At 46.8% G+C, this 27,434-nt stretch overlaps 1 protein-coding gene across 3 annotated transcripts in view; it reads right to left on the bottom strand.

Annotated features, from left to right (window-relative positions):
- Positions 1 to 27,434, bottom strand: part of ssbp4 (single stranded DNA binding protein 4) — an 87,740-nt gene that overhangs the window by 50,090 nt on the left and 10,216 nt on the right. For all 3 annotated transcript variants that reach the window (XM_076726115.1, XM_076726117.1, XM_076726116.1), the window contains exons 2-4: positions 26,579 to 26,651; positions 22,633 to 22,694; positions 14,885 to 14,969 (exon numbers count right to left, since the gene is read on the bottom strand). In XM_076726115.1, coding sequence (XP_076582230.1) covers positions 14,885 to 14,969; positions 22,633 to 22,694; positions 26,579 to 26,651 — 220 coding nt within the window. The remainder of the gene's footprint in view (positions 1 to 14,884; positions 14,970 to 22,632; positions 22,695 to 26,578; positions 26,652 to 27,434) is intronic.

Here is a 27,434-nt window from a genome sequence, read left to right as displayed (position 1 = left end):
GGTCTCAAACACAAGCCAGGAAAGGGTTAACTAATGTAGGTGGGACCAACCTGGGATGTAGAAGAGTCCTTGATTGGCTCTGAATGGCTGTTTACAAGTGAGCCGGGATTTGATTGGACAAAATCGCCAGCACGCTCGTCTGAGCTGGAGATGCTGTTTGTCCTTCTCTGAACACCTTTAAATTCTGTTTATTTAACACGGGATGACGTAGAAGATGATTCAAACAAATCTACGTCTGCTGTCGTGTCGAGCGTTCGAACGTGCAGCCATCTTTCTTTCCGCCTCTTGCTGCATTAGCCGACATCGATGCACCGTGTCGACTTGTGGTTCCGACAGTCGACCAATCGCCTTTTCTGTTAAACCCCTCACAAACATTAACATTAGGTTTTCATTTTTTTGTTTAATTACAAAAACAAGATTTCTGTTTTTCCTGTCTGATTCTGATTACCGTTATTTGAATTTCTTTCATTTTCACGCAGATTTCTCTGAATGCATCCAATTGTTGTTGTGTTTCCTGCTGCAAAAGGATGCCGACCACAACAGTTCATCGTAAACAAGGTCTTCTTGCACCATCTCAGCTCATAAAACGCTCCTGGTGACAGGAAGTGAGGAGAAACACTTGGAGAAAATGAGTCCCTCACAAAGAGAAAAGAAATCAATAAATTCAAAGTTATTTTCTTCATTCTTCTGTTCTTAATATTCAAAATTAAAACCAATAAATTCCCAAAATCTCTTCATCAAACAATGAGTCGTATTTATCAACAATTTAAAAAAAATGCTGCGACTTTACATGAAACAAGCCTAATTTCCCAGACACATAAATGTGCGCACACGTGGACGCACGCAACCACGGTCCTGCGAGAGGTGATTGATGAGTTCAGGAAGGGGCTCTTGGGCAGAGGAAGTCCAGTCTGGGTCAGACTTCACCGACACATCCAGGCATGAGCACCATCTGCATGCACTCACGCCCCCCCAACACAGGAACACACTCCTATACTCATTTCGACATGCGATACTGTTCCTTTCATGCTGTTTACTATATAATGTCTTTCCTCCAGCAGCAGTGTGGGGGGGGGGGGCACAGAGTGAAGGTGAGCTGAGCGAGTCGGGCACGCCGGCTCAGTGTGCACTCTACAGTTTTAGGCTCCGTGTGCCACTGTGGGCCAGCATGGGGCTATTTTGACAGCAGCCATTACAACAAATAATTGAACAACAAATGAAGACAAATGATATGATTGCAGAGCGCGTCCCAGCAGTCAATCTGCTATCTAGGTGGTTCCCATTCAAAGCCATTGATCAGCTTTACAACCTAAGTAGCTGGCCAGGAAACTAAATGCTGGCGATCAATGCTATTTAACAGATTATTGACTGCTGACTGGTTGCCTGAGATCAAAATAGAGACAGGGGGATGAAGAAATAAGCAAATAGAGGAATGGAATGAAAACACATGAAATTGGAATCGGTTCCTTTGCTTCAGCGATGATAAATGGGAAAGAAAAACACTGAGACAGCAGAGAGCGGGGAGAAGGAGAGAGGTTGCATTTTCTGTGTGCGCGGCTGAATGTGCATGATCATGTGCATTTAATGAAGAAAGCAAGCAAGGAAGACAGAACCACAGAGAGGAGAAGCCAGAGTGAATGAAAGAAAGCCTCGCACACAGTCTGTGTTGTCTGAAGACTCTTGTTTCGAGCTTCGCGTGTGAGCAGATGTGGTCCGCGTAGCTCCCCACGAACGCCGCACACCTGAAAACTCCACACATTAGTCGCGCTTTGGGAAAAATCAGCTCGGCGAGGAAGAACCGCAGAATCAGACGGTACTTTCTGCTCCTCTTTGTTCAGCCAATCCTTGATGCGGCTTTCAAGTGGCGCGCGAGCTGGCACATAACAACAGCCGCTTGCACCGCAATTACATCCTTTTGACTGCGTGCTCCTTCACGTGTGTTTCTACTGTCTGTGTTTACAATGCATGAACCAGACTCGAGCCACCCGTCAGCTCCGCGGGCCTTTAGCTCTTGGGGCAGAAGCTCTGCGGCGCTCAGGTGAACAGCCACGCCGGATCATTAGCTAACGAAAATCAGTATCAGGAGCCGAGAGAAGGCTGACTTCAGTCCGAGCAGAGACTGTCGTGGAATGACATATGTGTGTGTGTAAGTGTGTAAGTGTGTAAGTGTGTGTGCGTGAGGATGGGGTACGGGTCCGGGGGTGTTTAACAACCTCCAACAGTCCCAAACCACTGCAGTGTTTGATACACACAGTGGTGTGTTACCAGGGTGACTGGGGCCCGAATCATGAGGCTGCATGTTTGTTGTGTGTGTGTCATATTTGTGTGTGCGTGTGTGCTATAAAACCAGCACTTGAGTGTATACCAGTTGCTTCATTCGTGATTGTTGTCCAACTCTTTATCTGCGCCTTCTTCACATTTACTTTAAGACAAAATGCTGTTTGTGCTCTGCAACGGCAAAAAGTGGCCACGCTTCAGCGAATCATGTGTGTGCGTGACTTAAATATGGCTATAGTAGATATGTGCCTGTGAGAATGTGTGTGTGTGAGACTGAGTATGTGTGTCTCTCTCTGCCTGCATCTGTGTGTGTGTATGTGTGTGTGTGTGAGCGTACACACTCCCCTTGCCTTTTCTCAGTTCAGCAGAACCTCATTAATTCAGCAGGAATGGAAATCATTTCTGCACCGAGTGCACAGGAGACAGAAAGAGATGGAGAAGAGGACGCGTGGAAGGGTGGGGGTGGGGGTGGTGCTGGGGGGGGGGGGGGGGGGGGGGGGGGGGGGGCACAATGAATACTCAAATTTCTCTTTTTATTCTTTACTGAAAATCATTGAATTAAAATAAATAATAATTTCAAGCTCTGGATAAATAGCGCGACGAATTTGTATCATCGGTCACAAAGGGAATTCTGCACTTCCTTTATTCTGCCTGATCATAATTATGTGATTTGGTGGCGTTGGTTGACGACTCTTGAGAAATATCACATATGTCTAAGCTCAGCCTCGATTTATCTAGATTGAAATCTCATAAGGTTTATACACAAACAAGCAGACCGGACAAACAACCAAATATAGCAAACGTCCAGATGGATACATTAATAAAAAGGTAATCTTCCTTGTGTAGCAGCAAATCAGAGCCTCCTCCATCCCTCCCTCTCTCCCCTCCTCCTGCCATCTCTCCATCCTGCAGCCCGCCACCAGACAATATGGAGCAGACAGTAATCTGGCCATGCACTGAAGAGATTACAGCATCCAGCACAGAAGAGAGCAGCTCAGTTCAGCACAGCACCGAGGAGGAAACTCGAGAGATCGTCCAAACCGAGTCAACGCGAGTCAGGAGTCCGACCAAGCTGTTCAGCGGAAAGTCTCCCCTCTCTCCTGCAGAGCGCCGGCTGATCGCGCACACTCCTTCAGTGAAAGCTGACCTTTTCAGAGTGCAACAGAGTGCAGTGTTGTGGATCTCTCTATTCTAAATGTCAGTTTTTACAAAAAAGATCTGATGTGGTAAAAACAGATCAAACGGCGCAGACGGGACACATAAGAGGAGTAACACGTGTACAGTATGTGAGCGTGTGCGCGCATGCAGTTTATCTTTTGGTCTTTGGGTTTCCCTTTTTTTTTTTTTTTATGGATGCACACGAACACGAACGCACACTGAAGCTTAAATAAGACCGAACATTCAGTCAATAATGAAACAGATGTGCTGTCCTATTTATCCACTGAACTTAATCATGAGAGATATGAATAACTGATCTGAAGGCTTACATCCAGACAGCCGAGCCGAGGTTGGAAGTTCACACGTTGCACTTGGAGTACATGATTTTTGGATTTTCCGGCCCTCTCAGAAGAATAAGCCCAAAACGGCAGCAGGGGCAGCCTCTGACCCCGCGCTGACCTCAAGGCTGGCTAACACCTCACTCAGGGGAAAATCACCAAACGGTCAGATGCGCACACACACACACACACACACACGCTAACATATAAACACCTCTATTTTTAGCTCTATTGTCTTTAGTGCGCAGAGGATAAACTGGAAGTAACTGTGTCACGGACGTCAGTGTGGACAGAAACCTTCAGTGCGCAGAGACTCAGTTCTTTATGAAAATGATCAGTCTTTACACTGTAGATGAATACTTACATCATATAAATCAATACGTATTATCTCTTTTTTTGTGTAACATTGTTCAGCTCACAGTCTGAGGCTGAGACATCAGCGGGTTTAAAAAAGCGAGCACAAGCTAATGTGGACGAGGTGTGCAACGAATGATCAACGTAGTCGACTAAAACCGATTACAGACTCTAACTGTCAATTAGATGGAGATGCTGCTGGAGTGAACAACAACAACACGATGGCAACACCTTCATGACCAAAAAGCTCCAAAGTGTGGCAGCGTCTCACACTTAAATGTGCAAAGCAGAGGATGAAAACTCGTCTCGGTAAGTTAGCCGGCGAGTTAGCTTCAAAGCTAACTTAGTCAAAAGCCGTGCCACTTCCTGTTATGAGCTGTATTTTTCTCTTTTCTGAAATACATTTTCTTTGAATTCATTTAAATTCAATTGATTGTTAAAGGTGCTGGGAGAAGCAAAATAATTCTTATTCACGACATTTGTGTTGTGCCCTGACTTTCATTCTTAAATCATTCACGGTGATGTTTACGGCTGGAGAAACAGGTTCAGAAAGTTCAGAAAACACTAAACTACATTAGAAATTTGATACCCTTTAAATCGCACACATGCCTTAAAAAAACAATTGTGTGACTCGTAATCTGAATTTTAGAATAGATTATTCGATTATCATAATAAACAGCCCTAATACGGACAATATAAAAGCTGACGACTGTGAAGACGACAAGTTCGCGGGGAGACAATTTTTTTTTCACCTCAAATCTGCAAAATACTTTTTTTTTGAGCTAAAAATCAATTAAAAGTCCTAAACACTGAGCGTTTTCAGCCCGCCTGTGAAAAGCTGACAGATGTGTTTTAAAGTGTAACATCAGTGTGAACCTGTGAGGAGGAAGCAGCCTGAAACGTGCAACTCAAAGCTGAAGTGCTGCTTCTTCCAAAGCTCAGGAAAAGTCTTTCAAGAGTTGCCAAGAAAGCTGATATTTCAAATCTAAAAATCTAGAACAGTTCCAAGAAACATTAACTCATTAATCCTTCACCATAAATTCAAGGCTGTCACTTGCCAGCAGTTTGGAGACGGCCTCAGAAACAAACTATAAACGACAGACCTCGTTAGACGCTCCGCTCTTACTTTAATTAAACCTAAACACTCAAACTTTCAACTTGTACTCAATGTGGGAGTACAAGCTTAAACTGTAGGTGCAATTAGGAGTGGTCCAAGTGTGATGTTTTGTTAACTGCTGAGGAGAAGTTCGAGCTGCTTCTCCCTTTGGGAACGTGCAACCAGGCCGAAGGTGAGAGCCGTGAGGAGGGTTCAGCAAGATGGAAAGCAGAGGAGGAAGATGCTCGTCCCGGAAGATAAACATGATGCTGACATCAAAGTTGGCACTTCGTTTACGTGCTCCTCTGTTTCAATGCCCTTTATGTGATCAGGTATAAAGCAGTATTTCCTCTTGTGATGTTTTTAACCAAGAGGAAAAAAGCCTGGTGATGGAGCTTCACCCAGAGGTTTTTAAAGAAACATGCAAACCTCTAAAATCTCACATGCTCTGTGTTTTTGGAGTCCTGTGCATCTAAAAAACACTGTGCATCTAAAAAACACTCAACTGTCATAAAACATCTGCACACTTCTGCAGACAACTCCGGTTGGAAAAGTAAGAGCATGTTTTTTTAGGTGCGGAGGTAGATGCGTACAGTCAGCGGTGTTAAACGAGGAGCGGTGGAGGAGTAAAGGTGTAATGACTGAGGAGGGGAAAGGAAGGAAGAGATGAGGAGATGATGAAGGTGCAGCAGACAAAGAGACCAAAGAAAATGAAGATGTAGGCCACTGCTGAATGAGAGAGAGAGAGAGGGATGAACAGATGAAGGTGAAGTAATAAAAGGGGGAAGGTTCTCAAGGTGTAATGGTGGAGAGAGAGAGAGGGGAGCTGAAGGAGCCAGGTGTGGCAGCAGCCACAGAGGTAATCAGTGGGCCAATAGGGAGTCATTCCACTCAGAGCGAACAGGCTGCCGAAGTACCTGGAATAAAAATAATCATTACACTGCATTAAAGTCACTGTCTGTAAATATACCCTGGGCAGCTGTAAAGCACGCTCACCGTGGCCCCCCCATCAGGACACATGAGCACCTTAACACACACGTATGTGCATATGTAAATACACACGCGTGCAGATGAAAATAAAATGCAAATATTCCCGAGGACGCGAACACGTCCCTCTGCACAGGCGCGGTGACAATCAGCGACTCCCCTGCTGATTCTGTGCATTTATCCCGCCATTACGAAGACGAGCTTTTAACAGAAACAAACCGTTCTCCAAATATAACTCAACCAGCTCAAAGCACATTCATTATCCCCCCCTATAACTTATAAGTGTTATTTTAGCAACAGAAACCCCGACAGAGGCTTGAACTGGATCTCCCTCACACATTTATTCTGCCTCTCAGTGTTGCTGCCTTTGGAAAATGGGGATTAAGTCTGCATTGAGGAGAATTTGAATTACAAATAAGGCTTTGTAATTGTTTTAGTCTTTAATCCTTGCAGGGAGGGCCTCAGTGTAATGCAAAGTTGAGACGGGCTAACATCTCAGGCATTCATCTGAGGAAGGACTGTGTTTGTTTCACCACTCGGTTCAATGAGACTTAATAAGCAGGGTGTCCGATCAGCACCTCACGCACACACACACACACACACACACACACACACACACACACACACACACGCATGCACACACGCGCAAACACAAGCAAGCACACTTCCGCACACGCGCTTCAGCCCATGGGCTCATTGATAGCGCGGCCAGTTTATTTTGGTCGTGAGTTCGGGTGCCCAGCTGGTACTTGAGACTGGTGGACTGGCAGAGCCGTGCAGCAGACAGCAGACATGCATACAGAGACACACACGCAGACACACACACACACACACACACACACACACACACGCTGTGCCAGGGACACACTGTGCCAGGCAGCGACGTCTGCCAGCAACAAGCCACAAAGAGAGGCAGAGGCAGAGGAGAAAGGGCAGGACAAAGTGTGCACGAGTGTCTGTGTGAGACGGAGAGAGACTGTAAGAGTGGACAAAGACGTGAAGAAGAAAAGAAGAAGGAGCGAAGGACTTAGAAAAAAAAAAAGAGTTGTTATTGTGTTAAAAAGGATGAAACTCAAACTACTGAGTGTGAAGCAGAAAAGCAGCTCTGACTGCAGGGAGGAAGTGAACTTACTTACTGATTAAACATATTTTTTACATTTCTCAATTCAAATCTGCCGCATTTGCATTTTACCTCGCTGAAGAAACAAACGGCCCCTGAACTCACCGCGGCACCTGATGTTGTCAATGCGAGCATGCAACACGTGGGATAATCATGACGACCACAGGAAGTGACAGAGGAGACGGGAAGCGAAAGGCTGCAAACCGACTTACTGTTCGCTCCACGTTTTGGCTTCTATGACGACGGAGAAAACAAGCCTTCAGGGCCAAAGAGGAGCCAAACGAAATGTTGCGCTTGTATCAATAAAACTGCCCATTTTCAGTTGTGTGGGTCTAAAGACAACAGCAGTCAAAAGCACCATCAGTGTTTTGTGGTGGGCTTTTCCAGTGGAGCAGGTTATATTTCATATCTGTGGACTGCAGAGCACACGCACATGTAAATGAATGACATATATATGCAGTGTTTCTCCTGAGTGAAAATCTCAAATGAATCCTGTCTAATCAATCATCCCGCAGCCTTAAACGTGTCCTCACACACTTACAGAGAAAGCCCCAGTCCTTCATGTCCTCCACCTGCACGGTTTGCCAAACACTGAACTCCCCGGCGGACAGTTAACATGCGCTCCTGGACCTGTGCAACAGCAAGCAATCAAGTTTGACTTAAAAATCTAACTTTTTCTCATATTATGTCCACCACAGCAGCTCCGGAGTGAGCTGATTTAATTTAGAGACTTGGCGTGAAAAAGAAGGAAACGGCTTCTCAACTCCCCGAGTTAACCAACAGGAGTGTGTGTTTAAAGATAGGTTTCGCTCCCTTGGACCCCACCTGACAATCCTCGTAACCATCGTCAGTGTTTCAGACCTAATGAGGACCGGCAGTAATGGACTGCTGCTCCAAGCTTTGCTCTGGGAAGAGAGAACAGCTGGAAAAGTCGGCTGGAGACGAGCGGCGTCCCTCACTTTGAGGAAAAAACCTCCCTTGAAATTTACTAAAACAGTAAAACGCTCACAAAATGAATCACACCAGGTTGTTTCTGCCTTCTCGTCGCAGACTCAAAGTTATAAAAACACAAAGTCAGAGCCAGAGGAAAGCTGAAACTAAGCGGAGAAAAACTCAGCAGAGGCATCATAATTGCAGTAATTTATGTCTTTTTGAGCAGGACAGGATCTTTTTACACAATCAATAAATGGATACTGTAAGTCACCAGTGGGAAACTTCAAAGATGGTGTGTGTGTGTGTGTGTGTGTGTGAATGAGCGCAGTCAGGAGATGCAGACTTGGCGGGAGAAAACACCACAGACACAAACACCTCCGGCATGGAAGGTCGCCCTCGAACTTCCAGCCCCCCCCCCCCCAGACAAATCGCTCGCTTCAACCCTCCACAGTAAACCGGTTACAGTCGAGGCAGACGAGTGATGAATGCCGCTTTTTTTAATTATTGAACCACAATTTATTTCCCGAAAATGACGACGAATTGGCAGCATTCGCCCTCGCTTCACTGGGAGAGATAAACAAATGCCCCCGGGAGTTTCCAGTATTTCCCAGAATGTAGTATTCATTTTAAAGCATTGGTTTAAATTTTATGGATGATGATGTTGCAACTAAGAGGGCATTCATGGGTAACTGGGTTAGGGAAATTAAATGGGACCGGGCTGGAAATCTGCAATGGATGCAGGGAGAGTAAACGCTGCAGCGTTTGGCTTCTACAATAACTTTGCTCAGGCGGGTTGGTGGCATTTTACGCTGCTCTGGCTAGCAAGAGGCACAGCTAGCCCCGAAACTCAGACAAACTAAGAAAAAAGCAGACTTGAAAAGAGTCCCCCGTGTCTTCAGACACCTCTTTCTTCCTGCATGCTCATACATCTCCCTCCCTCTTCCTCGCTGTCTCTCCTCCTCCTCCTCCTCCTCCTCCTATCCCCTCCGCCGCTTGTCTTTCTGTCCCCGTCCCCGGTTTGTTGTCTGCATATGTCTGTCTTCATGTCTGTCTCTTGTCAAACACAGATCCGGGAGCCCGCGCTCGCAGCGTCAAGATCAAATGCTAAACCGCGGCACATTTTTTAGCTTGCCCAGAATGAACCTGCGAGGAAGGGAATCATAAACAATATTTGATCTCCTGCTTCTGTCACTTCCAGACCTCCAGCCGAACACACACACAGCTTGAGGGCAGCACTTTCAGGCTTTGTTGCTTCCCTCAGATAGAGAAAGGTATACACAGACAGAGGAGCCAACTGGCCTTTTTCATTTAGACGGTAACAAAGGTAAACAACGGCACACAAAGACAGCGTCCTCTCGCTCAACGCCCGTCTGCCTGCAGCCTGCACTCCACGCACTGTTTGATATTAAAAGACGACACAGGCGCGAGCGGAGGAGCTGAAGGAGGGGGGGGGGGGGGCAGACAGATAGAAAGACAGATAGAGACGGACGGAGATGGAGACACAATGTTGTGGCACGCCGTTTGTGTGCGGCTATATTTAAACCGGTGCGTAAAGAAGACATCGATGTGCCAACGCCGGCTCCATTCCTCCGCTCTCTCCTTCTTCCTTCTCCTCCTCATCCCTCCATCCATACCTACTCTGCCTATATTATGGATGTTATTATTATTCCTGCATGTCGTCATGTCGCCCCCGCTTCTCTCCTTCCCCCGAGCGAGAAAGCGGGCACTACTGGCACCCAGCCAGATTACCCAATCAATCTCCTCTGAGAGAGGGGGAGGGCGGCGGGAGGGAGGCAAAAGGAGAGAGGGGGAGGAATAAGAAAGAGAGCGTGGAACAGAGAGGAGAGGAAAGAAGGGGGGGGGGGGGGGGGGGGCGTGTGTTGGTGGTGAAAAAGACCTGAGAGGAATTGAAGCAGGGAAAAACGGCGCAGGATGAGTAAATTCTGTCTCAGACGAAAAGGACAGAGACAAAGACGGCCGTGAGAGGGGAGGAAGGGTTTCAGCAGACGCGTGGCGTTAAAATTAGCGAGCACCTGGTCCGGCGACACGGGGAGCAGCGGGGACGTAAAGCACACACGGACTCGCACACAGAGTCCAGACAAAGGCTCGGCCATCAGCGGTTGTTTACAGAGCGCAGCTCCTCCCCTCGTGCCACCTGTTACTGCGGTCCAGCCGAACAAATGTTTAACCCTCGCAAGAATCCCCGGGCAACAGCCCACAGTGCACCTCCGTCTATCTGCACGCTGCACGCTGGGAGCGCAGCACCTCAGGGCTGCAGCTAACGCTCACTTTCATTATCTTTTTGTCTGTCCTCAGAGCTGAAACAATTAGCTGCTTAGTCGATCAGCTGACGGAAAATTAATCAGCAACAATTCTGACGATTGATTAATCGCCTGAGTCATTTCTCAGGTAAATATTTCCCTGTTTGAGGCTCTTAAATGTGAGGATTTGCCTCTTTTGTTGTCTTATATGATCATAAAACGAATGTCTCTGAGCTTTGGCCTTTTGGTAGAGGTCACCTCCGGGAAATGTTTGACTATTTTTGCAGACAAAATGATTTATGGAGAAAATAATCTAATAAAACAACTGTTGAAATGCTCAATTTTGCAAAGCCCAACATGTTCAAATGGCCCGTTTTGTCCAAAAATCCAGATATATTCCTTTTGAAATGATATAAAACAGAAAAAAAATGGCAAATCAAAGCGAATGTTTGGCATTTTTGCTCGATGTGCGACTTAAAAGTGAATTTCTGACTTCGGACCCAGATCACACTCACAAATGCCTCCACACTGGTTTTACGTACCCTGCTCTACCTCCACCAACATCACGACAGTCCCTATCAACAAGCCGAGAGCTGAGTCAGTGAAGCGCGGCGACGTGAGTGACGCACTTGTGGCTCTAAATCTGTGACGCTCCGCAGGCAGTGAACCCGGATTGGCACGAATCGCAGATGTTCGGGGTTGCGACCTCAGGCTGGGGCGAAGCAAAACGTCTGCAACAACAAGGCCGAGTGTATCACTTCCTGAAAGACTGTTTGTCTGCGACTGCAAGTGCTCGCACGTGTGTGTGTGTGTGTGTGTGTCACAGAAAACAGAGGCTCATTCTTCTGCCTGCTTTAATGTGAGAAAGAACGTGCGTGCGAACAAGTGTGTGCGCGCTCGTCAATATGTATGCTTTCTTCATCACAAAGCTCCCGTCCTTTAATCATTCATATTGAGTTACTAAAGACGCGCCACGTTCTTATAATCAAACACGTTTCCTCGACAATGTGCTCGTTTGAGGATCATCCAAATTCCGGCAGAAAAGGGGACTATAAGATTTGCGGATCTCTTTTAGGAAATAAACATGATTAAAAGGCGACGTGAGGAGGAACGACAGCAACACAACTCCGACAATTAAGACGACAAGAGAGACCACTTAAATTACTTTACAGAGGGACAAGACTTCACTTCTGTTCCAGCTTTTTTATGATACGGTCTCATCTCGCTCACTTGCAGCGTGTGCGTTCATTTGCATACGAGTGTGGGTGTGCGATCTGCACGCGAGCGTGGCTGCGTGCGCGAGAGGCGATGATTGCAGATTCACCATCCAGGGGTGAAGCCAGCCAGCGATCCAGCCAGTCAGAGGCCTCCAGTTCTGGGAGTGTGGCCAGGGCTCCAATCCCACCACATTCCCCTGGATTAGCTGTCAACCAGTCCCCAGATCTGAGGATTAGCACATTATATTCCATTATCTTTCCCAAACTGGAGAGTCCACAAAGTCTACATCATCGCTCAGAGCGGGGGCCAGTAGGACAGGGCTGAGTAAGAGGTGCCTTCAAACCGGGCCAAATTGAGCCAAACTGAGCCGAGCCAAACCAAATCTGTAACTAAGACTCTACTCTGGATCAACGTTGCCTAGCGACCACATCACTTCCAGGAAACAAATAAGCGAACAGTTTTTCTAAATATCAATTTTATATTTCCTCATTGTTATCCACAACAAACTGACAGCTAAGCTACCAGAGGAGACCCTGAGTTCTTCAAAAAAGGAAACATAAATAAAAACAAACCAGTTTATCTTGCACACATTCCTCTTTCACTATCCCCGCCGAGCGACACACACACACACACACACACACACACACACGCGCGCGCGCACAGAGCGAGTGTGTGCGACTCCTGGGAGCCGTGTTGTTTTTCACTCTGTGATCCGGGGGGACTTGGGGGAATGAGGGAGCCGTTATCAGCAAGGGGCCGTGATAGAGACTTGATCAGGCCGTCGGTCTGCGGGGACCGAGGAGCCAGAGTTAATCAGAGACAGACAGACCCCTCATCACCCCGGGGATTCACACTCTCGCTCCCTCTTTCTCTCTGTCGCACAAAGACACACACGCGCGGTAACAGTCGCACATGTGCTCACACACACCTACTCCTGCGTCTCCCTGCTGTCGGAGCCTCTGCCACACCCTCCGTGCACGCACACACACTTTGCCGTCTGTTGAAAAAAGTTCCAGCATTTGCAATCAAAAATTGACCAAAAGAATCCGTAATAGACCCTTTATTATAAAATAGCTTCGCTAAAAAGCAGCGGCCCCCCTCGGGTCAGTCACTGCCGGCTCACGCTGCAGAGATGTGTAGCTTCATCTTAAATTCTGCCAAGATCCCGGCAAACGCACAAGCCTGAAAATTTGGGGAAATGTGTAAAAAATGATGCACAAGACATCCAGAATATTTCCATTTGTTGAAATATTGAAACAATAAAATCAAAGAGATCTTGGAGTTGAATATTTCATCATAAAGCTTCAATGAGGAGTTGAAAGAAGACGGAATAAGAGGATTTTTCCAACTTTTACCGCCACATAAACGAAAAACAGATAACCGGAGTTCAAGGCTTCCTTGCGTGCCGCCAACAGTCACACAGCTCCTGACCTCCTGAACTTCAGCCGGGCTGAAGGTCAAACAGCGGCGTGTGAATCCTCCAACTACAACAAAGTCCTCACAAGAACAACAAGAAGACAGTTAAGTCTGCACTGGGTTTATTCCCCCTCTGATCTAATGCACAGCAGCACCAGCGACCCCGACTCCCAGCTGACACATTCACGCGGCCGCAGACCGAAACAGGTGGACTTTTTTTAAAAATCCATCTTTTTTCCAGTGGCAGGATTTGAAGCTTGAAGTCCAGCCATATATTGACCAGGCCAGTCAAAGCGGAGCCGTTAAAGAGCTGACATGCAGGTATCCAGCTGGCCTACCTCTGGAGAAAGGTGTAGGAAATTATATTGCATTTAGATTAATTAGACACAGTTGTCAGATTTAATTAACTACTAGGTTTAATTAACCATGTAATTAATCTTATGGTGGTCCAACATATGCGCACACACACACACACACACACACACACACGCACACACACACACAGACGGGCTCAGAGACACACACATCAGCCCGTGCCCGCACGCACACACATGCGTAGTACATGCACAACAAATGTAATCTGTTCAGCTGACAAGTGCTCACACTTTTGCTGTCAAGCCTCATAAGAGAGTTCAACTGAATGGGTGACTGGCTATGGGCTAAAACGGCCTGAATGAAAAGCGGATGGTAAGAATAGCGCCTCTAATCCATTTCAGGTTTCACTCCTGCCCAGGTGGGACGATAATCTAGTAGCTGAAGCGGTCTGTCCAGTCAACATCCTAACAACCATGTAATCCTTAGTCAAATACCTTTCAGGCAACACAGTGCAAATATTTAATACAGCGTGGACGAGGCTAAAAGGAAGACGTCGGAGGTGAGGTGTGGAAATCCATCCGAGAACAAGCGAGCGGCCTCAACATCTGCGATAACGAGAGCTGGACCAGAGGTAGCCGACACGCTCACGCATCAACCAGCTCTTTGTGTGTGTGCGTGCGTTCGATAGGTTACTGATCGACTGCTCCGACTCTTCAGAAGATGAGAGGGTCAAGGGGGCCGTGGACCCTGACCTTTCATCACCCTGTCCGTCCCCTGCAGCCACAACTACCGTGGCCTCTCCGGCTCTAAATGTGTCCAATGCATTGTTGGTGAACGTGTGTTAATGTGCTCGTGTGATCGGCCAGCTGCTTTATGTGCTTTGACCTTTACCGAAGCCCTGAGTGGACCAATAAATAGCCGGGCATTGCCGTGACCTTTCACCCCAGGTCGACAGTTTCGCTGAGACCTGAGGGGTGAGGGGTCGGCGTTTGAGGAAGTGCAGCCGGCAGATGAGCTCCACCGTTACGCTGCTGAGGCAGATGTTAGAAAAGTGATATCGAATCATGCGATCATGTGGCAGAATGGCACGAAGCCTCACCGTTAAGACTCTGAAAATCGAAAGATGGAAGTCTGAGGGCTTCCCCATGAAAAATACAAGCGCTGTTCATAGGTGCTGCATTTTTAAAAGCGTGCTATTTCAGACGTCTGGCGCTGTCCCATCCAGAACGGAGGCTGCAGCAGGCGGACGGACATGTCAAAACAAGAACCAGCAGCATTATATCGCAGACAGAACAGTCGCTCCTCGCTGATACACGCTCAGCGCGTGTGTGCGCTCACGAGCATGTGCGAGTGTGGGTGTGTATATTTGTGCCTCTCGTACACAACTGGAGGGTTGGTTAAGTTCACTCACATAGTCATGGAAAGCCTTGGCCTCGCTGGAATGTTCACATGTCTCCCTCCGGTCCGGGGCAGCGCAGTACAGATCCCAGAATACACTGTGCACACAGGACAAGAGAGCGACAGCAGTTAGACACTTCAACCGTGTGATCCATACACATCCATTATGGGCCTGGTTAGTGCGTGTCTGATGTGGATATGTGCCTAAAGGAGGCAGGTCTGCGTGCAATTGTCTGAGTGTTTAAAGTGGATCACCGATTCAAAGAAAGTTGCTCATCTTCTTTTGAATTAAAAACAGCAAAAAGACAATATATTTAATGTCTGACCTCATCAGCTTCACTGATTTATGTAAATATCTGCTTATTCTGAATGTGAACAACGTTTCAAACAAGTTGGTTCAGGAGCAACTAAAGACTGAGATGTTTAATGCTCCAAAAACACCCGTTCGGATCGTTCCACAGGTAAACAGGCTCATTGGTAACAGGTGATAGTATCATGATTGGGTATGAAAGGGGCATCCTGGAAAGGCTCAGTCATTCACAGGCGAGGATGGAGCGAGGTTCACCACTCTGTGAACACATGATTGTATGAAGGATGTTACTACAAACCTGTCTGATCAGTTTGAAATGTTTAAAATACTGACACGAACACTAAAATTCTCTATTTTTTGAGTAATATAAACACGTGTTTCTATGCAAAGAAGCCAAACTTGTCTGATACTTTGTGCACACGAGCACCTTTTCTTGTGCAGACGACACAAACAAAAGGGATGTTCCTCTTTAACAGGTCTGTCTCCGTCGGGATCCTTCCCGTAATGCTGTCAGTGGCAAAAACACTTAAAGTGGGCGTTCTTTGACGGCGCACAAACGCCCAGAGAGATTTTATTTTATTTATTTTATGTTATTGCAGCCCGTCTCTCGGCTGCTGGCAGCGGCGCTCTCACTCAATACTGGACCAATTTTCAAAAATTGTTGTCCCCATTAGTCACTTAGACACAAAAACATGGGAAAATAGGATCCATAAACACAGATAGCGTTTGACTGGAATTTCTCCTCTTTGCCCAGGATGCTGAAATCTTCCAGGACATGTGGAAAAATGTCCATCACCGTTTTCCACAGTCTGGGTTCACATATTTAAACATCTCATTTTGCTCAACGAAACGTGAAAATCCTATTAAATTTAGTTTCCTATCAGAGACGACAAAGAAAAACAGCATACATCCACATTTGAGATGTCGACTTTTTTGCATTTTTGCTTAAAAATCTTACGTAAATGAACACCTGTGGATAGACTTATTGATTAACTGACGAGACGTTTCAGCTCCACTCGACAGCTGTCAGCGCTCGACACTGCGGACGCTTTTCGTTCAGCACTCCAGAGCATTGAGGTTCGATGTGGAGCTCTGTTAAACAGCCATGTGCAAACAGGAGCCCTCCGCTCTGCAGTCCTTCAGTCCAGCCTGAAGCCTGCAGCTCCAGAGAGCTTTTATCCAGGGAGGACGGGTCACCAAATGTTCCTCTCAGCCTGCCCTGGCGACCTGCACGTTATTGACCAATCAGCTGTGATTATGTTACTTACTGCCCAATCAACCGTGCTCATATTAGTTAATTAGACCAATCCCACTCTCCAGGGCAGCAGGGGCCACCAGGTCCCACTCCAAATGGACCCTTAATTACTGCACTGAAATTAAGTACCTGCTAAGCCGGTCCACATTAAGGACTTCTCCTTCTTCAAGATATTGATTTCATGGACGGCGTATAAGAGAAACCGCTGAAGTCATGAGAGGAAATTCTTGCTGTCATTTAAAGGTGCAAATAAACTGTTACATGCACTCTTTGTGCTGATGTTAGGAGCAGCCGTGACACTTGATATGACAGACTGCGAAATGGAGCAGAAAATATTAGCTGATCGCCCATAACTGTCAGAGAATCGCTCACTAGCACCCTGTCACACGTTGTCATTGTTCAGCGAACAAGATGTTTGATTTTCACGGTTTACTGTTATTGTCTCCTAAATACGGTGATTACTGAACACCGCTGATCACTGATCTACTTCCCTCGTGTTCTTTTTCTGCTATTTGAGGGCGAGGAGTGCAACAAAAGGTGTCCTAAACATAAGAAGAACAGTGAATTTCAACCCCCGGCATCAAAGCATAAGAACAACAATAGAAATGTGATATTAAAGTATTTAAAGATTAAGAGACAGAGTCGCTGCCCCGAGGCGCTCGGCGAGCACCGGGGTCCCCCTCTAGACAAGGAGGGCGCCGAAGGAGCAGAGAGGGGCTGTGCAAAGGGAAGACGGCGGTGCGCGCATATGGCGTGCGTGTGCTGTGCTGCCCTTCTGTCACTTGACAATAAAGCCAGTGTACATTATCATATCTATCGGTTTGGTGTTAAAGAGATTGCTGCTCCGTCAGACACGAGCCGCGGCGAAAAAGGCGCGACCATCGCAAATCCAATCAGCTCTCAGGGAAATGAAATGGGACGCGGGTTACAGTTTGTTGCCGAAAAGACACGACCAGGTAGAGGCGCAGGGGTGGGGGAAAGGTGATCTAACATCTCACGGCCTGTGAAGTCTGAAATATATTGCGATTTGAACAGCTGACCTGCAGCTGTCTGAGCCGCGCGGGGAAATCTCATTCTCTGCGGCTCTGCATAATCTGAAGCAGGATCGCTGGTGGACGGGACTAAACGCAGAAACCGAGACTTTCATTACTCTGATATTATTGTCGGTTAGGTTATATTTTCCCGTATAGAGTTAGCACAGGAAGAAAAGTGGGTGACAGGAGCCATTAGGTATGAAAAGGTGTTACGCTAACAAGCATAATTACTCCAATATCATGCTAATGAGAGGCAGACTTACTGAAGAGAGTGGTCAGGATGCAATCATCTACTCTACCATCTCGTGCACCACTGGGAGGGAATCCAGGCTGGATGGGACCATTGTTTGCTCTGATTTGACAATCCCACCCACATTTAACAGGGAAAGCCCATGTCATAGTTGTTGTCGCTTCCTTTTCAGAGACACTAATCTTCAGAAATTATCTGGGAAGTCAACATTCGCGGTTAATTAGCACCAGCAATCTGCAAGAAATCTTGTACTCCGCACACCCTTGCAATAGTAAATTTTCTATCCAATTATCTAATCATTTCAATCTAATCATCTAATCATGGCAAGCTCTTTATAGTATTACGGGTAGCAGAGCCACACAACTCTGCATGGAAGAAAACTTTAACCACTCTTACTTTGAAGAGTCACAGGAGAGATTCAAATTGCAGCTTAGGGTCACGCAAACTCTTTTTCTTTCATTCAAATGAGAAACAAGGCTATAAAAATATGAGCTGGCACTGTTAGCACACACACACACACACACACACACACACACACACACACACACACACACACACACACACTTTGTACCCAGAACAGAGGAGGAAGGGATTAGCGTCCAGCCGTCCAGAAGAAGACAATTACTAAAATTAAATGCCATCACGATAATTATTTGCAATTAACTGTGGTCTGACAAAGCTGGTGGTTACAATGTGCTTTTCCATTATAATAAGGAGAGTAAACAAAGACACAGAAAGACAGACACACGGGCTGCTGGTGGCAGGTCTACATGATAATCCTGTGTGCGTCCTTAGCCAGCCAGTGAGTCAGGAGAGACAGAAATATACATAGAAATGAAGAGCGAGATGGAGACAGATGGCGATAAGGCAGACAGAGCATGAGTGAAAGGAGCAGAGAGTCCAAAAAAACAAAGTTGCAGAGAGTCGACCATGTTGTCTCCTCTTATCAGAACAGGCTCTTCTTAATGGGACAAAATGCGCAATCAAAGAGCAGGGGCGGGGAAACACAACCCTTCCAGTTGTCTTTATTACCTTGACTGAAGTACCAGCTATTCTCCTGGCAGCGGCGACGCATTCAGCAATCAGGAGGAAACAACAACATCAGCGCGCCATGTAAATCAGCAACGCTCCCTTTGGACTGTGGCTAATAATTACAGCAACTGTCATCGCAAGAAGACTGACGGCTTAAGAGGAAGCGGCAATAAAATGAAGCTGTGTGTGTGTGTGTGTGTGTGTGTGTGTGTATGTGTGTGTGTGCTGGTAGATATTCACACACACAGGTGGAGGATATTCCTGCATTCAGGTGCACGATGGAGACTTGACAGACCTTCTGGCGTGGAGACAGAGTGATGAGGTGAATGCTTACAGCGAGCTAACACGCTTCATTTCAGCAAGTGTTTGCAGCATCTCCTGCAGTCTGAGGTCTGCGCGGTGAGACGCAGCTCACAGCGACAGCTTCCTCTGTCTGTCTCAGACTCTCAGAGGCTGTGCAACTGGTCAACGGCTGCATTATAACATGAATTGAGCAGAAATGCGGCTGTTGCTAATGGCGGTGTGATCACGTGGGATTGCAGTGGCGAAAAAAGTTGATGCACTTTCAGGATTTCCAAGAAATTGGATTAGATTTGAATATGCTGCAATAATGGAGGAATCAGAAGAACGCCAAGACCTCCGGTTACTCTGACTGTTGATGCATTACTCTGAGATGGTTACCACCATCGCTAGCCTTGTAGCTCTCACCGGCTAAGCAGCCTTAATTAGCCTCGGTTGTTTTGCCACACATTTGCAGCAGTTCATTAACAAGTGAAACCAAACACAAACAGACTACAGCTGCTTTCGAGTGAGTGTTCATATTGGACTTTATTTAGATGAAACTGCCACTAGGAGGCGGAGGTGAATGTTGTTGTTTTTTTGTTTTTTTGTTTTTTGGACTCGGCTGCTCCGGTTCACGATCTGGGCGGTGTGGTGTGAGGAGAGGAGGATGAATTATGGAAGGAGAGGAGAAGGTGAAGGAGAAGGAGGTGGAGAAGACTGTCTGATACCTGTGTTTATAAAGAGGAGTCCAGACATTGAGGAGCAGGGGAGGGCTGCACTCTCACTGTTTTCTCTGCCCCTCACAAACAAGAATTTCAGCTAGAGGCTATCACACAGACGATCCCACTACATACTGTTGTTGTGCTGAGGTTTTTATGTGTGTGTGTTTTGTGTGTTGGGGTGTGAGTGTAGAGGGGGTGTGTATTGAGGATTCAGCGGCCATCCAGTGAAAACTGGTTAAAGCGATCGATTTTGGGATAAGGAGGAGACAACTAGCAGCAGCCAATAGAGAGGGAGCTAATGACACAATCAACACCTGCAGCCCTCGCTGAGCCTTTTCTTTATCCTTCCACCCATAACAACAGATGTGGATGAGTGACCCCCACCACCAGCCTCCCTCTTCCTCCCCCAACACCTCCCCCTCTTACAGCCCGGGTCTCATTCTGAAGCCCCCCACCAACGCCTTCCTACAGGAAGCAGCCACAGAGGCAGAGACAGGAGGGAAGAAAACCCCAGTGAGGTGCTGAGGAGGGGACAGCGGGGGCGGGGCTGGGGTGGCAGCGGGGTCGGGGTCTTAGATTTGGCTGTTTAACACAAAAGAGGCTGGAATGCAAAGAGTTAATCCGTTCGGGGGTCTCTCTTCCGCAAACAAAGGGACAGGCCTCCAGACAAAGGTTGAGGGAGGGGGAGCGAAGGGTGAGGGATGAGGGAGGATGGTGGCTTTCCTACCATCTGGAGCTTTTGTTTTGGGGGAGGCGAGAGGTTGGAAGGGGGTTTGCTGGGCGACGAAGGGGTGGACAGGGGACTCCTCCCCCAGCGGCCGACCCCCGGACCCCACCCCCAGTGAGTCTCAATGTCCACGTGCTGCGTGGCCCAGACAGACGCCCCTCAGCTAGGTCATACAACACCGGAGCCCTGCCCTGCTCAGCCTGGCTAATCATCAGCCTGCACTCCAACTGCTCTCTGGTGCACACACGCGCGCGCACACACACACACACACACACACACACACACACACACACACACACACACACACACACACACACTAGGTCATCTCCCACACTGTGCAGAAATATATCAATACAGTCAGAACACAAACTACGAGCGCTCAGCCTCCCTTTCTGTTCCCACTCACACACACACACTCACACACACACTGGGCCAGTCTCCCTGAGCCCTCTTATTGGTTCGGGCAGAGGCGAGAGCAAACTTAAGCTGCGCTGTATGTTTGTGTATGTCATTCTGTCAGTATTACTGGTAGCTGTCCAATTGAGAGCTGTCAGGTTGAGAGAAGCCAGGCTCTTTAAGGACCATTATGAACCGTGTCAACAGGCTGCACAATTACAACGCACGCTGGGGCCAGAGAGGATGAATGAATCAAGCCGCATGTCCGGGTTTATTACACAGGGCTGGCCAGGGGGCTTTGGGGATGAGCAGGATAGCATGAATGACAAACAAAGCGAGCCCTGTCAAACCTCTTATCCTGGCTCTCGTGCTGCCTTGCTGAGGATTCAGCCTCTCAACCTCCCTGCCTGTTTGCCTGCTGGATTCTTTGTCTGCATCCTTTCCAGCTGCCCGGCGTCCCCCCCCTCCCTGCCAGCCTGCTCCCCTCTCTGCCTTAAAGTCGGATTTTTCTTTCTCACAACTGGAAAGGGGGAATCCTACATTTGGGTGTTCCCGTTCCCTCTAATTCAGACATGGAGAAAAACAGCGTACGTGTCAGGCGCTAAGCCCACTGACCCTGTTCTTCCAGCCAGATAGAAAGCGCCGTCCTCTATTTATCTAGCATTAAGAGATCTGACAGATTTGTTTAAAGACGCAGAAAGAAAAGAGGAATGGCACACATCAGAGGCTTGTTCTGTTAAATGGAGCATCAGGTTAAAAATGTCCCAAAATCTTGATGATTTTGTGGATGTTTAGACTGGAGGGGCTGAAGCGGAGGTGATACTGTGTGAGGTGAAAGGGACAGGTGCGCGGCGAAAGTTAGGTAGTTATTTGGCCTCACAAATACAGTTAGGAACTGCAGCAGCAACAGAGGCTGTGACATGCAGCTAATGAAGGAAATTAAGTTACTTGAAAACCATAAATCGGCAAAAATGGGGCCGCACCTCAGGGGAACACCTCAGCCAAACATGAACATACACACACGATATACATATTTGTAGATTCAGTGTGACTTGGATTTTCTGAGGATATCATTATATCTGATGTTCATCACAACTAAGCGCCCATCAGTCTGCTTGAAATCAGAGGAAAAAAGGCGCTCCTTATGACTGCCGAACTTGCCTGAGAATCATCAGGTTTTTAAGTTTTCTTCAGTATCAAAGTAATCCAGTGAGAGTCGTGTGTACATCCATGGGTACAATGCAAAGAGGAGCTGCTCATAGCTAATTCGGCATACTTTTAATGGCACAAGGGCTCAAATTGCAGCCCACAGCATCACTCAGAGAACTGGAGGCAACATACTACTTATACATTACATGGCCCAAAGCAGCGTGGGAACTGTAGCTGCAAAACTCCAAACTTCGAAAGCCCCTCCCACAGAAGATCTCTCTGATTCTGACTTTGATTGGACAGGGCGCACTTCGATGTGAGGTTTAAAAAAAAAACCAACAACAACAGTTCAGCTTAAATAACAGAGCAAGACAAGTTAGCTCACTTGTCAATCAGAGGGACGCCAGAAGTACAGCACTTAAACATGTGTGAGATGATGCACTTAGCATTCCCAGCAATTACTGTCCCTCTCCACCCCTGCACATTCTTTCAGACCATCAAGAGTACTTCTACGGTATGAATGTGAGCTGTTGAAAAACGTGTCTGTGTGTGTGTGTGTGTCTGGCCAAAGAGAGAAAGAGCGAGAGCAGCGATGTATACATACCACCACCATGAGTGTAAAAATCCTGGAGGTTCCCCAAGTGTGATGTTCTTCTCCCATCGGATCTGAGGGGAAGAGAGAAGTGGAGCAGAGGAGCGAGAAGACAGAGGAGGGAAATGAAAAATTAGACGCCGCAGCATGTTTTATGCATAATGTAATCATTTTGCTCAACTGTCCTTCCAACTTTAGACAGATGGAGTGATTGTCAGGCAGAAAAATAGGCCAACGGGCAGCGCGGCGAAGTGCGGTGCAGTGAGGAGTTTGTGGATAAGGAACTGTGACTGTCTTGAAGCGGCGGCCCTCTCCACTGCCCTCACAAACCAGCAGAGCTCCTGCCTGTATCTGGACACCGAGATAAGATCCAGAGAGAGATAACAGGCCGGCTGCCTGCCTCACACACCGACACACATACACGATTCACCAGTGTGAGGGCAGCATGACAGCGCCTGGAGTTTTTCTATTCACGCATACATAGAAAAATAGATCCAAGCCTCAGATTCGTATTTAAGCATCTATTCTATAGATTTCCCCAGTGCAGTTTATAGTGATGTGATGTGCCGTATGTGGGCCGGGCCTGTTGATTTAATGCTGCTAAAGAGCTGAGTGCTGCACTGTGCAGGAGAGCATGGAGTGGCAAAGTCCTCCCGGGGACAGAAGTGTATTGTGCGTATACTATAAATGCGAGCGTGTGTGTTTGTGTGTGTGTGTGTGTGTGTGTGCGCTCCTCACTGAAGAGGAACAGAGGCTAATTGAGGCAGGAGAGTCCAGGTGATAGCGTTCTCATTAGACGGCGCTGAGCAGGTGTGTGTGTGTGTGTGCCTTCAGTCTACCTGCGAGGATAGAAGTCCCTTGTCTATTGGAACATTTCTATGGGTTTTTCTGCGAGTGTGTGTGTGTTTATGCATGAGGAGGAGACTGCAAGGTACATGCTGTAGGTGCTGCAAAGAAAACATGGACTGCAAAACAAAATACAAACCGATAGAGGTTTATGGGAAAGACTTTGCACTGCGTCCTGAAGTCGGCCTCTAATGTGTTGCAAAATGACGACTGAAAAAAGGTTTATTTTAGTTTTAAAAAGCTGCTGCATGATTCAGACATTACTGAAGATATTGGCTTTTTACCTGCCTTCTTCTTCTAGCGTTCATCAGTTTTTAGTGTCCGTGAACTCTGTGCACTTTAGAGCTGCAACGATTAGTGAAGTAATCGATCAACTGAAAGTTCATCTTCAACTATATTGATGCTTGATTTATCATTTTTAGTCATTTTTCAGGTAAACATGATGAACTTTCCATAGTTTCAGCTTCTCAAATGTTAAGATTTGATGCGTTGGTTGTGTTGGGTTATGGGTGTTTCTGAACTATGTTCCAATGTCTTATAGTCAAAATAATGAATCGATAAATCAAGATTAAACAGATTATCGATGATGACAACTGTTTGTCGCAGCTGTAGTCCTCTTCCTAATTTCTTAGCTTTCAGCAGCATTTCTCAGTGTTGAACTGCTGTTTACAAAGTCAAGAATCAACTTTCACTCTTCGCTCTGTCATGCACGGTTTGCAGCACGTCTGTATTTGCGGCGCGTCTCTTCTGCCCCGCATGTGTCTTCTCGAATGTATTTCTCAATTTTCTCGTATATTTATTTATTTGCAGCCAACGTTCTCTTGATAGGACGTACGTGTTGTCAAAATGGTGAAGGTATTTTCTGCATTTGCTTGTGTTTTCTTCTCATGCTGAGGAGAAACGAGCAGGAGGACAAGGGGGAAAAAAAAAAAGTCGGATGATTAAAATGTAAAAGAAAGGAACACAGGAAGGAAAACCAAGCAGGGAGACGAGAGTCTAAGAAATCACGCCTGTTTGCAACCTTTCTTGAAATACTCGTGAGAACACTTAAAAGCCTGCTGCTAGAGCTGCATGACGGGGGAAAGGTGAAAGGTCAAGCTGCTGTGTTTGCTCAGATACGTCCCCATTACTGTAAATCTAATCCAAACACATTGACTGTGACCATATAAGACAACTGAACACAAGCGATGCCGTGGTTCAAATAAACAAAATCATTAAGCAATATACTGTTGCAGGCGCAACATTTGAGACAACTGGCGTCAAATTGACTTAGCAGTCTTAGCATGCATGCCTTGTGGACATGGATTGTTTGTGTGTGTCTGCGTGGATGCCGTCTTAATCCCTGTCTGTGTAGATGTTGTTTTAATTCCTGTTTGAGGCCGTCTAAGTGTGCGTGGGTCTGTGTGTGTGCGTCTGCCTCCGGTTGCCTGCGACCCAGAACTTCACCCCTTTCCAGCAGCTCACCAATAACACTCAATCTCTGGGAGAAGATTCACCCACGAGGGCCCTGAAATGAGCGCGGCTCTCTGCAGCCCGACCACTTAATCTCTCTGCGCCGCTCCCCCATCTTTGCATCATATTTTAGATGTCCGCTCGTGGTCGTTGGCAGCTGAGCCGGCCTCCAGTAGCCCTGCCCGCCCTGCTGCCAGCCCGCCCGTCCGCCCACCCACCCGCCTGCACACCACAAGCAAAGGCAACCAATTTATGTCTGATTGCATCTGATTGATACATCCACCTTTCGGCAGCTGTGATTTGGGGCGAGCATCTGATCTTTTTGAGGTATTTTTCACTACTTTTTCTTTAGGTTTTCATTTTTCTTCAAAAAAATCAGAAGCCTTTCCAACACAACTGGAAGAGATACAACTTTTAGAACAATTAAAATGTGGGCATTATCATCCGATATTGATAGTGGCCTTTCCTTTACGGCTTGTTTTATTGCCCAGGTCGAGTAAAATAAATGATTGTGGTTGAAAACAGTAAAAACAAACCTCACAGAGGCTCTATCAAAACTACTCTAAAGGTCCGGCCCATTAGAGTCTGACATTTTAGGAAATATGATTTCAACTTTCCTGCTGGGAGTCAGATCAGACAATTTATACCACTCTAATGTCTGTTAGCTGGTTAGCTTAGCTTAGCTTAGCTTAGCTCAGCTTGGCTTAGCACACAGACTAGAAACAGGGTGAAGTCTTTGGAGGTTACACTTGTTAACTGGCAACTTCATGGTGAAGCCAAAACTTTCAGGAAGTTGCTGCATCCGTGCAAAGAAGCAGTGCTGACTTCACCCTCATAAAACCACAACTTCTACTTGTCACACTTGAGTTTCTGTACAGGTTAGAAAAATAAGCTTTAATGTGATAATAGCGAGCTGCTGTTACCTTTAGATAGAGCAGGTTTCTAGTCTTTATGCTAAGCTAAGCTAACCGTGAAGCGATGTTTATATGATGGTCCGCTGAGCTCGTCTGATGAAATGACAGATCAGTATTAAAGTTGAACGGTGCAGACCAGACTTTGCCTGCCGTCAGAGCCCTCTCAGGGCTTTAAGTGGGGCTGAATAAGGCCAGTGGGCAGGAGAGGTGTTGTACAGGAGACGGCCCGGACACGGGACCATTAGCAGGAAGGATGTCCATTAAGGAAGAGGATGCAACACATTAGAGACCTTACCTCTTCAACAGTTCAGGGGCCTAATACGAGGCTAATAAGGCTAGCAGACTGGGACAAATGGGTGTGTGTGTGGAATGGTTTGAAATGTTAAAGGGACTGGCAGCGTCTCTTAAACGAGCAACAGCACATGCTTACGATATGTCAAACTGCTCTAATTATACAGTGTTTATGATTACAAATTAGTGCTAATAATGAAGGGCGGGCAGTGATACTAAGTAGCCCGACCGATGCCGTGTTTACATTGTCCCAAATTAGCAAACAGTCAAAAGAACACTGCGGTTGTTCAGCAAGTCTCGGCTCATTAATGTATTAATATTGTCAACTTTTAGTCAGATTGCTCAACAGCTGCCTGAACAACTTGTAATGTGAATTCCATCCCCGCTCGTACAATAAGAGGGGGACTCACACTCAGCCGTCAGCCACAGGAAGTCCAACTGAAAGAACGTCTTACCTCTGACAGGAAGGTCTGTGCTGATTTCTGTGCGCCGACATGCAGCAAATACTCATACACATATAAAGCTAACCTGGAAACAGAGACAAGAGAGACAAAGAGGGAGAAGTTAGTGTGCGGATCGCAGCTCAAAACCTCATTTCACCCCCCCCAAAAAAACAGCCCTCATTCGAAAGATTATTTCAAAATTAAAAAAAACAAGCTGGTGCTTCCTCTTCATCCCCAAATGTGTCACACTTGTTTCCTTCCAAGTAGCCCATCAACTTAAGTCCAACAAATGTGCACAATTGGCAGAAAACCATCACAGTGTCATTCTAGATGGAGCTTGGATAAACAAGATTTTACAGTATGACGATCATATACGCTGTGGAGGGGTTGTAAATGTGCGATGTAAAGCTCTGCCGCTCTGAGCTGAAGAGCTTCTGTGGCACTCAGCCATATCCCTGTGGTTTTAGGAACTGTGCTGTTGGGGCAGAGTGGCTGAAAACAAAACAGTGTAGACGCTGAGAGAAACACGGACACGGGAGATGAAAAATATCCTCAAACGTGGCTCAAGTTGGACTGTCGGATGTTAACACGCTGCTCGTTGGATTCCTGCATCACGCACATGTTGATGCCCACCTCTGCGTCAGATTTAAGGGTGGAGAAACGGCCAAACAGCAGACGATGACTCATTTTTGATGATGAAAGATTCGCAGAGAAACTCAGAATGAGCATCCCACTGGAGTCCAATCTCACATCCAAACAAGTGTTAAGTCCAGTATTCACATTTCTGCTCAGGCTTGATCCATCAAACCCAAAATAAGGTTCAGCTATGAGGGTAAGTGAGTCATCCGTATGCTAAAACAACAACGCT

This window comes from Chaetodon auriga, chromosome 3 (assembly GCF_051107435.1).
Source record: "Chaetodon auriga isolate fChaAug3 chromosome 3, fChaAug3.hap1, whole genome shotgun sequence".
NCBI classification, from domain to species: Eukaryota; Metazoa; Chordata; class Actinopteri; order Chaetodontiformes; family Chaetodontidae; genus Chaetodon; species Chaetodon auriga.
Note: the sequence above shows the minus strand (reverse complement) of the source record. Positions and strands in the feature narration are given on the sequence as shown.